The 14447-nt window shown below is 29.8% G+C and overlaps 2 protein-coding genes across 2 annotated transcripts in view; both read left to right on the forward strand.

The window, feature by feature from the left end:
• LOC145680191 (sodium- and chloride-dependent glycine transporter 2-like) overlaps window positions 1-4369 on the forward strand; it is a 38064-nt gene extending 33695 nt beyond the window's left edge. The window contains exons 5-7 of the mRNA XM_081750446.1: window positions 180-417; window positions 3139-3367; window positions 4248-4369. Coding sequence (XP_081606572.1) covers window positions 180-417; window positions 3139-3367; window positions 4248-4369 — 589 coding nt within the window. The remainder of the gene's footprint in view (window positions 1-179; window positions 418-3138; window positions 3368-4247) is intronic.
• Window positions 4370-5684: 1315 nt separating this feature from the next.
• On the forward strand, window positions 5685-11344 carry LOC145667642 (sodium- and chloride-dependent GABA transporter 1-like). Its single transcript, XM_081735104.1, has 3 exons — window positions 5685-5789; window positions 7848-8003; window positions 10746-11344. The coding sequence occupies exons 1-3, from the start codon at window positions 5712-5714 to the stop codon at window positions 11019-11021; spliced, it is 510 nt and encodes a 169-aa protein (XP_081591230.1). The 5' UTR covers window positions 5685-5711; the 3' UTR covers window positions 11022-11344.
• Window positions 11345-14447: the final 3103 nt, after the last annotated feature.

The raw sequence follows: 14447 nt of genomic DNA on the forward strand, positions 1-14447 counted from the left end.
ATACTATTACGTGGTTTGATCCCAACCCCTTTCATCTAATAACTCAATTTTACCGGAAATAGCGCTTACCATTACCTTTCCCCGAGTCACTCATATACGGTACTACTTGTATATAGAGACAATATTGCAAGTAATTAGCTACAAGTCTACACCTTACTTTTTTCTAATTTCATTTCCAGAGATGCTGTTATTGTTGCCTTAGCCAATTGTTGTACATCTGTATTTGCTGGTTTTGTAATTTTTTCAATTATGGAATTTATGGCCAAACAAATGCAAGTTCCTGTACAAGAGGTTGTACAATCTGGACCAGGATTAGCTTTTATTGCTTATCCAGAAGCTGTGTTGCATATGCCTGTTCCTCAGCTTTGGGCTGTGCTGTTCTTCCTCATGTTATTTACGCTAGGACTTGGAAGTCAGGTATATATTTTAATTCAACTTTAAAAGTTTAAAATCAAATTAATTGATAATATTTGCAGAAAGAATTGAATTTTAAAAAACTTAATTCTTTAGCATTTAACTTGATATGATATAGTTAGAATTACACAACATTTTGAAAATAAGTTGCGTTTTCTTGATCTTTTCTAAAATATATTTGGTCCTTAAGGAAATGCGGCTTTTTACTAGGCTGCAAACTATTATACACCTTTCTTCGTATAAAATACTTTATCTATATTCACTAGGTTGTATTACATTTACCTTATCTAAGCATAATCGGCACATACGTCTTCCTTATCTTTCTTAGCCACATTACAATTCTATTTATAATTGGATCCAGGATTTCGAACATTATTATTAAAACAACCATGAGAGGCAAAACGAATTTATTCATGTGAAAAGTTGCAGAATCTCTCCAATATTCTTACATATCTTACAAGTACTCGATATAAGTACTCCTGGTAACTCGGCAAGCGTCACTCGTGTATCTTGAGGTTCTTGTCACACACGTTCTAATCAGTAAGGATGCTAGAGGAAACAAGTGGGGTGAGTACCCCAGTAACTTTGTCTGCTCACAAATACTCCCCAGACATGTTTTATTGTAATGTAGGTCAAGTAATTTAAAACTATTTTTGGTATAAAAAAAATAGCTGCCTCTCCGCTTGTTCCCCCTCCTTCAAGAAATTAAAGTTGTCGATATCACTGTTTCCAATGTATGTTACGGTCATTGTCCATGACTGCATGAACGATCCAATCTCCTCTGGTGTATTATGTATGAATAGTTTTATCTCCAGGTGCTACTGCTTGAAATTTATTACGAAATCTGCACCGTCACAACAGACTTTCATTTAACAAATTTAAGGAAAAAAAGATTATTTTTCACCAGTGATTTGTTAAAACTACCCTCTGGTGGTAAACTTTCCAACTATGCTGCGGTTCCTATTACACATTAAAACTTGGATAGTTTCTCCTTTTGGTTGATCGTTTCATTTCTGCTCTGTCTCAGTTTGTTACTGTGCTATCTCGGGAATTATGAATCACTATCTTTATTACATTTTCTACTCAAATATTTAATGCATGAACGAATCGGTTTAAATTCCATTGCTTAGCATATCAGCTTTACTTTAGACGTTTTCTTTCGAAACAAGTTTACCCTGCAATACATCCTTGAATCACAAAACAGTTAGTAGTAATTAGAAGTTAGTGATTAATTAAACAATATTACTAACAAACTCAATATGACAAACGATTTGTACAGAAATTTTATTCTTGGATCAGATTACATAAAATTCGATTAGTGTTGGTAATAGTGTTACGAGAAATATTTACATATTTTTACTTAGTATTTTATTATATTGGTTGAGCACATTTATACGATACAGAATCGGTAAAGACTAGATAGGAGTGCATATAATACACACTATAATATTAATCTTTGAAAATTAATTTTTAACATAAAATTAAAAATTTTTACTCTGCATACTCTCAATTCTGTAAGTGTAGAAAAACTTTACCATAAAAATATTGTATCTATTGGCTATGCTTCTGAATACAACATAAATAGTTTGTTATTAAGTACCGTATCAAAAGATTTTATAAGGATTTACCGCCTTTTTTTTAAATATTTTTCTTTACCCGTCGTTAAAATGTTTATGTCGTTAAAACAATATAATTGTTTATCAAGCAGCGACGCAACTAGGTTACTTGTTGTCCGGGCAAGAACTAGCCTTATCCCCCCGCCCCTACCCTGACCGAACAAATCAAAACTCTCCCCGACTATACCTAATATTGACATCACACAGTAATTTTCCTATTCCATCTTTTCCTAAAGTGATAAAGCTTGATTTCAAAATTGCAGTACATAATTTACTTTTTAGTAAAGATAAAACAGCAAACTAATTAGTATTTGATTGCCAAATAATCTGAGAATAGCATGTTTGACATATTCTTATAGTCTTATTATAACAACTGCAAATTACAATGTTTTTGGAATTATATCCTGATGTGAATATGTGTAGAATGAATCAATAGTTTGTTATTTAATTATGACAGTAAAGCTGTTGTCTCGAGTATTATACTCGAACAATTTACAAATCTCTTAAATTGATGTAAGTTAAATGAAAACACAAAAATATGGAACTAAAATTTAACTTTGCCGGCTCTTTTGGCTGAAAAGGTTTTTATAATGTGCTCAAAAGATAGCTTTGAAGCTAACTTATGCTCTATGGATATGATCCTAAGGTTGGTGAATCGTTGTTGTCCTAAGTTTATGAGGTATTTTATATGATCTTTAGTTTGCTAAAACTCCTTTCCTTGCGTTATAGTTAAAATAAATATTTACCCAGTTTTGCGCTCCCCCAATCCGGCATTCGAGGCAAAAGCCCCGTTTCTCCCATTAGTTACGTCACTGTTATCAAGTTGAAAAATGTTTGCCACCATGTTAGAATAGACTCAATGTTGTTTTCTCAAGAAGAAAAAGTTGCCTGTGGAATCAACTATCTATTTTTTTTAAACTAATATGGTAATAATGTTAGGAAACAATAGCTAAGAAGAAATTTTAGTAGCAACAACTAATTATAAAGAGATAAAATAATGATACAATACAGGGACTATAATCAACAATTGAAAACCTGTTACTATGTTAACAAATATCTTACAATATTTCTTTTGAACATACTTTAGTTTTGATATTTTGTCCTACAGTTTGCTGGTTTAGAAACTTTGGTGACAGCTGTCGAGGATCAATGGCCACAGCTCAGTGAACACAAGTACAAAATAGTTATAGGTATGGGATTTCTCTGTTTTGTCTGCGGACTTTCCATGTGTTTTGACGGTAGAATTTATATGTTCACACTTCTAGACTGGAATTCAGCATCATGGTCAATTCTGCTAATAGGACTAGCAGAGCTAGGCCTTGTAGCTTGGGTATATGGTAAGTGAATGAATTATAATCATTCTTCTAATGAATATTAAATATTTTTTTTCTATATTCCCAATTTGGTTTCCTTTGATCTATAAGTGTCATATATATTAGAACTCATAATTTGTTCATCGTCAAAGTTATTATGCGTTGGTAAGTTTATGCATTCCTTTTAAATCTATAGATATCTACTAGAGCCTTAATGAGAAATGTAAAATTCGATACTTTCCATTTATATGGTTTTTCTGTTTTTTGTATGTTCTTTTTTGCAATATTATTTAATCTCATTTAATGTTGACGTTTTCAAATATTATTTTTATTCTGTTGTTTTATCATGACTAGACCAAGGATTTTGGTATGCATTTTCTTCTTTTAGAGCAAAAGCGTGCTTTCCAAAAGAACTCGGTATATAAAATGTTACTTCCATTTGGTAATAGACATATTTTTTTAGCACCATTTCCTCCTTTATCCCTTTATTCTGTTAATCCGTACTCACTCCCCTTTTCTCCTCTTTCTTCTTTTACTAATACTTTTTAAAAAGTTTATTCCAAATTTCTGTGTCATCGTGGTTTGAATGTGGTTTCCTTGTCCAAGACTTTTCACAAGATCAAGCAATTTATACTTCCTCTAGGTCTAAAAATCGTAGATGTAATTTCCAAAGCACACAAACTTCTTCAGATAGAGATTAAGATTTGCAGGCAGAAGTTTTTTATTTATGGTTACAAATATGTGACGGTGCAGTTTGAAATATCTTCAAAGTTGCCACTCCAAGTAAATACGAAATTTGACCCATGGATATAGAGAAACCTTTAGCATCTATAAAGGCCTTTTTATCTCGAAACAAAAACACGTTTACGTGTAACAACTTAGATGTGATTAATATTTTTAATAGATCCTTCCTCAGGTTACAACTTATGTAAAAGTACGTGGTTCATTTTAAGCTCTTCTCAATCAGATATAAGAATAATTGTCAAAATAGTTGAGGGAAATAAAAACCTTATTGCCTTAGTTTAGCGCATTTTTTCCTTAATCTCTTCCTATAAAAACTGCACCTAAAATTTCTAGTCCAATCATGACTATATATTTTGTTGTCAGTTGTCCTGATTTGATCTAAGATTTTTTGAATTTAATATATACATATATAAGTTAGAAGAATGTAATTAATTACCCATTGGGTTCATACCTATAAGCTTTAACTCAAAATTTCATTTATAAAAATGTAATATATTTACGTAAAAATAAAATTATTTCAATAAATAATTAGTTGTGTTACTCTATTAGTTTAAATAAGAAATAAAAAAAATTATAACTTACAAGCATTAAGATGAAGTTTTATATAAATTGTCCAATGTTCAATAGAAAAAACGCTAATTCTCCGCTGTCGGTTACCCAACTATAATAGAAATAATTAGGTCGAGTGTCTAAATAGGAGAACCACGTGGCATATAAAATACGCACGGAATATTAGTTGGAAAGCCTCTAGAAGCAAGAGCTTTCGAGAGGCCAGGAATACGTCATCCCCTTGCGAAAACTCAAAACTAAGAAAAAAGAGGATGGAAAAAATAAGTAAGAAAAAAAAAGATTCAAGGAATACTATTGCGCTAGAAAGAAATATGATAAGTATTTAGAATTTACTAATAGACACATTAGTTTCAAAAGATTTATCTGATAGTATTATTTATTTACTATTGCTTTCACCACATATTACACATGCCTCATTGCTGATCTTCAGCGTCAGTTACTATCATTATCCCCCAAACATCAAGAAAGCATCTACATAAGTACTACTAATAGACATTGTATTGACAACAGGGTCATGATTTAGCACTAAAACACTTCAAAGCAGTCTAATGCTTAGCGACATACTTTTATGAAACTATTTAAATCATTTCCCACCAAAATAATTTCACACCAAAGTTCCATTTTCATCGATCTAGAAATTAAATTCGATAACCTGTTACTGAATCTTCTTAATGTTATTCCTTTGGTTTAAGCTTCTGTGTTATTTTGAGTATTGGGCTGTATACGTAGTCTAAATAGTACAGAACGTGTCAATGAAACACACACAAAGGATAGTGAATAAATAGTAACTATTATGTAAAGAACGGAACCTTATGAACTTACCAATTATACTAGATATAAGAAACATATTGTTTTATATGAATTCCTTTAATTAATTAAATATTTGCTTAAAATCAATAACTTCGAAAATCATGAAATTGATTTTGGTAAGCAGTTAAATAAAAGGTAATTATACATTTAGAAGTTTGATGTAATGAAAAAGAGCATTACATATTAAAAAAATATATACTTTGCAATTTTAGGTTGTCGTAAGTTCCTGGATAACATTGCAGAGATGAAAATGAAGCTCACAGGAATTGTAAGGATATATTGGCTTTTCTCATGGAGTTTCATCTCTCCGCTTGTTTTGTTGGTAAGTGAATTTGGAAATAATTATAATTAGAGAAAAATTATTATTACTAGTACTTTTAAATATATATAAAAACATATACGGTTTTGAACTGAAATTTCAAGTTTAGTTTTATATATTCAGTATCTGATAATTTCCAACACCATACTGGGAAAGAAAAATAAAATTATAAAATAAAGCAAATCGGATAATGACAAGAACATAAGGTAGAATATTTAAATACTCCAATGTTCAAAAATATTTTTGTATATACAAAGTTGTTTAACTCAGTTTCAGCGGCTTAACATGTTTCCGATAGCTTTCAATTTAATTTAGTTACTCAACAACTATATAAGCATCCCAATTTATGTGATCCCGAAAGTTATAATCAGACGATGTTGTAAAAGAAAAATGCAATTTTTAAAGATTTTTCTAAAAAGAATATTTTCTTCTGAAAAAGGGTATAAATTGACACATCAACAAATTTAGTTACTTAATTTATTTGATGTTCATCTCAAAATAAAGATTTCAGTAATTCTGGGATTCTATTTACAGATTTAATACTGTATAAACTTCATTCATTTTTATATGAACATGTCTATTTGTGTAGAATATGAAATAAAATTAACTAAATAAACATTGTTGATTTGATGACTTACAGTCTTTTCAAAACAAAAGTTTAATTTTTACCAAGAAAATTGTCATATCATGTATAGATCTTGTTTTATTACTTTTTCTGCGCAGTATTCACTTAAAGCATACTTATTCTTTAGATGTTTAGGATATCAGAAGCAAAATTACTACTACTACTATATATATATAGTACTTTTTCCCTCCTTTTGTGCTTCAAATTCCATTAAGTCGAGCACGAATAAGATTTTAGAAATAATGCATAACTTTCTATTTTTAGGCAATTCTCTCTATACATACTATGCTTCTTTCCTTTTCTCTAGGAACTGTTCCATGTACTTTATTCAACTATAGTGCACGTTATATTTATATCTTTGATTCAGAAGAACTTAAGAATATATAAATCAAATCTCAATTAATTAGGTCTTACATTGAGGAAACGATCGATTTAAACTTATTTTTTACACACCAAATCCTCTGTAGGTGCTAATTCAATAACATACAAAAAGTGAAAAAGTGATTGACTGCACCGAGACTCGAATTCACGATCTTCGGCATACCGTGCCGATGTGTTAACCACCCAGTCCGTTTCCCAGAACAGCCAACACCCTCTCTCGTCTGTAGTCGGTGTTCTTCACTCAGACCACGTGGTTTGCACCACAACCTAACTGCTGTGCTTGGATAATCCAGTGTCCATATATTGAGAACACCTTTTGACAGTTGTGAGTTCATATATTAATAAAAGAAGGAAACAACCGATTTAAACTTATTTCTACACAAATTGTTACTGTTAAATTAAAACGCATATTACAAAGATATAAAGAAATTTGAATACATATCTTATGAATGTTTTATATACATTGTTAATCAGTGCTTAATACAATTTTGACATTTCAATCCACATGTAATGCAAAGATTTTCAGTTACCTAACTTACAGCTTATTTATAGTCGGATAAATTGAGGTTGCAATGCATATTCTACCCGTCCACTGGGCATTATCGCCTATACAAAATCGTCATATGACTAATTAGATTAATCAAGTACATTAAATGCCTTACGTACATTATTACATATACTTGTAATATATTTTCGTGCATAAACCTGATTCATTTGTAGTACGATCTTCATCTTTGCGAGATGTAAAGGTTCTGAAATTTATATATATTTGTAGTATGCAAAGGTCACATTACAAGCAATATAGGCTTATGTACAAAAAATATATTTAATTATTAACAAGTCTATTTTATAATATACTTAAAAGAAAATTAATAGTATAAGTAACACTTGTTACAAAAATGTCTCTTATTTGTCTCTTTCAAGGTTTTACTGAAAACTTGTTTCATTTTTAAAATATGAGATATCATACCAAAGTGATTGTATATAATTTTCCTTATCGAAATCACGAAATGGTAATAAAACTTTAACTAATTAATGTACTTTGTTTTTCACAGGCAATATTAGTTTTCAACTTTTACCACTTTTCTCCAGCGTATTACGGAAAATACATATTTCCCGGTTGGGTGGATGGTTTAGGATGGCTTTTGGGTATAGCATCAGTCATCCTTATGCCTGTATTTGCAGTCTATCGATTTGCACGAGGAAAGCAGGTGAGAAACACTCCAACACATTTTTATCTGTATGTAACACATGAACTACAATTTTACGTTCATATGTGAAGATCTAGATGGATGCATGATGATTTTAAATTAAAATTTAAGGAAAAATTTCATTGTAAATATTTGATTATTTATCAATGTTTTTAGGGATTATTATAAACATAAATCAATGCAGCTAAGTACCTATAAAAGTTGAATATATGGTAGCACACAGAAAAATATTACTTTAATAATTCCCACATATGCATTTCCTTTTCTTAAAGATCTTATATTTTCTGAAAAATAGTAATTCATTGTGATTTTATTACATGCTTTCGTCGATCTGTCGTAATGTAAATTGCATATCACTATTTTGCCTAAAATGGTTCAAATTATTATTTAGTTTATCCTTCTAAAGATTTCTTTTCTAACATCAAATGTTCGGAAATCTTTAATCGAAAATGACTTCATGACGGATGGTACCTGTCACTTTTGAATTATTTGCTAGATATTGTTCCTAGAAACCTTTCAGTATTAGTTATACTATTAGCTGCTTCTGGAAAGCAATATTTCTTTTCGCTTAAACCTACTTACTAGAAAATAGATAAGTTAGTATTTATTTTCTTCTGTTATACTAGCCTCAAAAGAAACTTCTAGTAACATTAAAATATACAGTTACTAACAAATATTATATCGTATTCACATACAATTAACAAAAAATAAAAATATAAAAAGAAAAGAAAACAGCAAATCCTAAAACAATGTGAAGTAACTGGAAAGAAAACTAGCAAAAGGGTGGCCACAAAGACGTTATACATGTAATAAAAAATAAAAAATAAAAAGAAAGAAAGAACATAAAACTAGATGTTGAGTTGATATTAAGTTTAACGTACCTTTCAGCAGCGAGGCTATAGAGACGGATAAAGCTAGGAGTTATGATCCTTATTTTCAAAATACCCAATGATACTTCCATATTTATCAGTTTATAGTATACAAAGTGCACAAACCAATCAAATCAAAACAAAACCAGAAAAAAAAGAACTTAATATAGTTTCCTTTGTGAAGTATAGCCTGAATTCTGCAATGGATTTTTTTCCCTTTTAATAACCAACAGCAGGTTTACATTATGATTAACACTGACGAAAGGTCGGAAATAAACAAGGTAATCTCAAAATTTGGTTTCAGGAGACAGGAAGTAACAAGAAATCCAGCTCTTAATTTTTAACTTTTCTTGTAGTGATGTATGATGTACATAATATCAATTTTCAAGCACTTTGAGAGTAGCCTAAGGTACCTAAAATAATCTGAAGTAACACACAGTCTTCTATAAGCTCCATAGGAAGTGCAATTGATATTTTATTCCTTTTTCACGGGATAATTATTTTTTCTTGCTACTTTTATTTTTCATGATAAAATATTTCCATACTTGTTTGATGATACAATCATTTACGAGGTTTAGAAATAACACATGTATTCCTCTGTTCCATTAGTTGCAATTTTTCCAATTCCATTTAACCCTTAAATGCATCCTTCAATACTGCATCAACAACTCTAATTCTTCTTTCGATCCACATTAATAATTACCGATATTATTGCAACGGTCAAATTCATCATATTTCTGTCCCAGAATGCACAATACATCTCAAGAGTACATTTTTTTTCTTTTACACCTTCTGCGTACGTTTTCTCAAAAGCCTTCATCCAGACTTTTCCCACGTCCCTCAGAACGATATGGAAAGAGCCATTACTATTCTGTCCACTAACCGACCCCGATCTTAACCGTCTGTAATACAGTCCACTTCCTGTAATCCACTTCACTACATTCATTGTCAGTGGCGTATTTAGGGGGGGGGCTTCCGGGTTTAAGCCCCCTCCCCCCCGAAATCTTACTTACTAGAGTAAAGTATATGAAATATCTTGCTGAATTTTCACATTTTCAGGCAAAGCCCCCCCCCCCGAATGTTAGCAAAGCCCCCTCCTAAACAAAATCGTAAATACGCCACTGTTCATTGTATTTCCCGTACATCTATTTAGATCTTTACCATTCTCTTATGACTATTATTTTTTCTCATTCTTTTCATTTTCTACCATCTGTTATTATTGCCTTTATTTCTTTCATTATGACTTCATAATTTATATTTTTCAATTCTTTTTATTCCTTTTCTACCTTTTTAGATCACAAATTCCTCTCTCTGTTTATGATTTTTCTTTTCTTCTGAATTCTTTCGATAAAACCCTTTCCTTAGTTTTGTCTTATTAGACTAAACTCTTTATCTTTAACCTGGAAACACTATCACGTGACTCTGTATTTGAATATGACGCTCAATTGGCAGCTTCACAATTAGTGTTCTGTTCTTTAATTTTTCTTTTCTTTCTACTTATTATCCCTTCTATCTGATGAAGTTTTACTGAAAGCACTTTCCTTTACTGCGAGAAGCAAGATAGTGCCTGATGAAGCCAAAGTGCATATACTTTTTACAACAAGCGTATTGTTTTGCTCATCGTGTAATTTAAATCAGGTTGAAGAAATTCTATTTTATTTTTACTGAATTTATTTGTATACCACATTTTCAGAGTCAATCTAATGAGCAAAACTGAAATTTACGTTTATATATATATATATATATATATATATATATATATATATATATATATATATATATATATAAACGTAAATTTTAGTTTTATTTATTTATTTATTTAAATTTCAGTATTCGGTTCTTTCAGTAATCTTTTACCGTTTTTTAATTACAGAAAGGAATGGATCTTTTACGACCTACTCAAGAATGGGCACCAGAACACAGGCGCAAGCTAAAATCAGTTTCACCAATGAAAAGTAAAGACGTTCATATCAGTATTGGCAAATATAAACTTGGTAACCCAGAATTTGAATATGACGGTAAACCAATGAAACAATTACCCACGAATGGACACTATAATCAGACGTTTGAACTTGAAAAGGAAACAGAAAAAAGTAAAGATAATATTGAACTTCAAAATGGTGGAAAAGTCAACAAAGGGTTTGAGTAAGATTGAAGTGTAAATTGTGAATAATGGTCATAGGAAAGGAAACAGTTAAGTCGTCTGAAAGTGAGAATATGATTTTCTTTTATTTGAATAATACAACGAGTGATAAGTTAGTAACGTTGTATTTTATGTTCAAATAAGTGAAATGGAAATAATTACTTACAAAATGATACAGTATTCTTAGTAAAAATAAGTAATTAACTAATTTTAAAAACTGTTAGAAAATAGAAATATGTAGAAAGGTTTTTATTCATTACATCATAGCTCATTAATTTTATTTTTCTACATTTGTTTTGCAAACCATCACCTCGCACAGAAACTTCTTGAAAAAAAAGTTAATTTTGTATAACAGGAAGTGTAAAATTTCTTCGCACAATTAACTAGAAAGAGTGGTTTCCTATTTGACACAATAATTTAAGATTTATCTAATTTCGACCAAAATATTGGCCAAAAAGAAAGCATTCATGATATTATTTCATAAGAATTGTAAACATATTTTAATTGAAATAGACTATGGATATGTAGAAGCAATCTGACACAAACTTTAATCTAATGCGTTACCTTCACGCTACAACATTTTATGTCATTCTCTTCTTGGAAAATGTTCTGACAATCGAAAGCGCTAATTTCGTTCAGCTTTTCTTTTATTGCATATTTCTTTCATCTATCTGATTCACATGATTACATTTCATTTTAACATTTGTTAACTTAGTGGTAAAAGTGCATTGCATGAAGTTTTATTTCAATGAAGAGATATTTTGAATTTCACATAGTATTGGATTTTAATATAAAATATAACATCTGACAATCTTTAAGCAAAATTTTGCATAAGTACTCTAAGACTAAATGCTATATGTGCACTATTTTCTGCTAAAGAACTCTTTTAAATATCACATCGAACTATATTGAGATTTTTTTAATACTGTAATTTTGTACCAATAGGTTGTTTGACAAGTTTGGTGTTCATTTTTTTTCCTTTCCAAATTTCAAACAAAAATATTTTATCAAAACCGGCTCAAATACTCTCGGTTTGAACAAATTTAGGAATATTACAAATTTGAACAAATTGCCAAAATGTAGTACTTGATTACAATCTTTTCGTTTTAAGATCTTAAGTGTCCTAAATATGTCAAAATATGTTACTTGTCAAAATACTGATATTTTCAATATCATAAATAATTTGAAGTTTACTGTATTTTGTATAAATAAATGTATCTATGTACAGAGTGGCGCTTATCATACCTACAAATTTCAGGATTCAGTTAAAGATGGTGGAAACTTGTAATGACTTTTAGTTTTAGCTATAGAAGAGCAAGCTACACATTCGCATTTAATACAGTATTCAACCTCAGTGTCTTGAATATAATGTTCATGAATGTTCTTTGTCAGATTAGTTGAAGTGTCGAGGGGAGTTATTTGAAAGGAAAGTCTATGCTCATTGTTAGCACACGATCTAGGAGTTAGAGACATTAATCTGTTGTCAAGTATATGCAATTCAATGGGACGTGGTGCTAAGTACCATGACCTCCTCGCTTCGCCATCTTCAGTATTGCATCTGCATGAGCGGAGGATATTTAAGTGATATGCTGAAATCTGTACATTGTACGGTATTAAATTCAAATGATGAACTTTTCACATTATGCTCCAATAAAGTTGTAAGAGGTTTTTGTGATTCCTTAATTGTCTACTAACATTGGTAGATATAACAATACGCGCCTGCGTGAATGTAACATTGAATGTTTCCTTCTAGAAAGATCTCTGTTGTATATTATTTAATTATACTTCTTTATTTGCTCTTTTGAATTTAATATATATATATATATATATATATATATATATATATATATATATATATATATATATATACATATGTATATAGGGTGGACTATACGCCTTGTACTTTTTAAATTAATAGGCACAAAACGATGAAATTTTGTACCAATCAAATATTGGCAGGGATACATTATTTGTATACTATGTGATACTACCAGATTAACAATGCTGCCAACCCAATAGAATTTTTTTCTTTTCTTTTTTTTTTTTCTTTTTTTTAATGGCACAAGGTCGGGTTTTTACAAATTTCAGTTACACATGTCAAACAAAAACTTACAGTATCACATTTGTTATTCAGTGTTGCAAAACTAGGACTCTGTAATATCACGAACATCCAAATTTTGGTGGCCTCTACAGCAGTAATAATGCAAGTGAGACGGACGGATCAATGCACATATAAAATACTTCAATGTCTAATACTATGATCATGATATGATGGATTCGAATGAATAGGAACAAAGTTACAAGGGATTGAAAATTTGATGTTTTTTCAAAAGCCTTTATTTCGAAAAGCTTCTGAAGTACCTCATTCAATCGCAGAGATTGTTTTTCAATAGATGTGAAAATATCAGTGCGATTTACAGCAATTTGATATCTTAAGCAATTCTTGGATATGGTATTTATCTCGGTACTTTTTCGTAATAAAGTCCTTTGAAGAAAGTCAAATTTTCAATTTCTAGTAAATAATTTCTTTCTACTTGTTCGAAATGTATCATACAAGGCTCGTAGTATGCGACGCTAAGATAATTTGGATATGAGTTTCTCCATCTATCTCACTTGTGTTATTACTTTGTAGAACATCCCAAAGTTTGGTTGTTTTGGGATGTCTGTGATACTGTAACGTCTTTTGTTTGCATCGCTACATAAGAAGTATGCCATTGTAAGTTTTTATTTAATCGGAGATTTATATATATATATATATATATATATATATATATATATATATATATATATATATATATATATATATATATATATAGATAGATAGATAGATAGATAGATAGATAGATAGATAGTATGTAAATTTTCTCAAGTATCAAGTTTTGTTCTAAAATAATTAATATTAATATTAGCTGGATTGATGAGTGCAATACTATTCGTAATATTGTACTTATGTACTAGATATTCCCCTAATTAATGTTCTATTTTTAAGTTCAAATATCAATGAAAAGATCAAAATTGTCAATTATTTCACACAAGTATATAAAAGCATATATCAGTATAACAATTAACGTTTGTAAAATTTCCTTTAAAACCTTTTTTTCGTGACGCAATATTTATTGTTGTTAAAATATTTCATTTTGAGAAATATTTATACAAAGAGAATATTTGAAATATTATAAATATCGTGTTGAAATAGAGGTAACTATTAAAACTCCTAGATACTGAAAATTATATTTCCACAGTTATCTCATTTATAATGTTAGAATATACTATTTATATTTGAAGAAAACAAATATTGAATGTCTTTGATAGATTTTAACTGAAAGTAATTATTTTATGGATCAGTTGAACTTCAACAAACTTAGTATTGTTTAGTTAATTGTTATTTCCCCAAGGCTCCGTGAATATTTTGTGATTTTATTATGTAGTATC

The sequence above is a fragment of the Thermobia domestica genome, chromosome 1 (genome assembly GCF_964235325.1).
Source record: "Thermobia domestica chromosome 1, izTheDome1.hap1.1, whole genome shotgun sequence".
Taxonomy (NCBI): Eukaryota; Metazoa; Arthropoda; class Insecta; order Zygentoma; family Lepismatidae; genus Thermobia; species Thermobia domestica.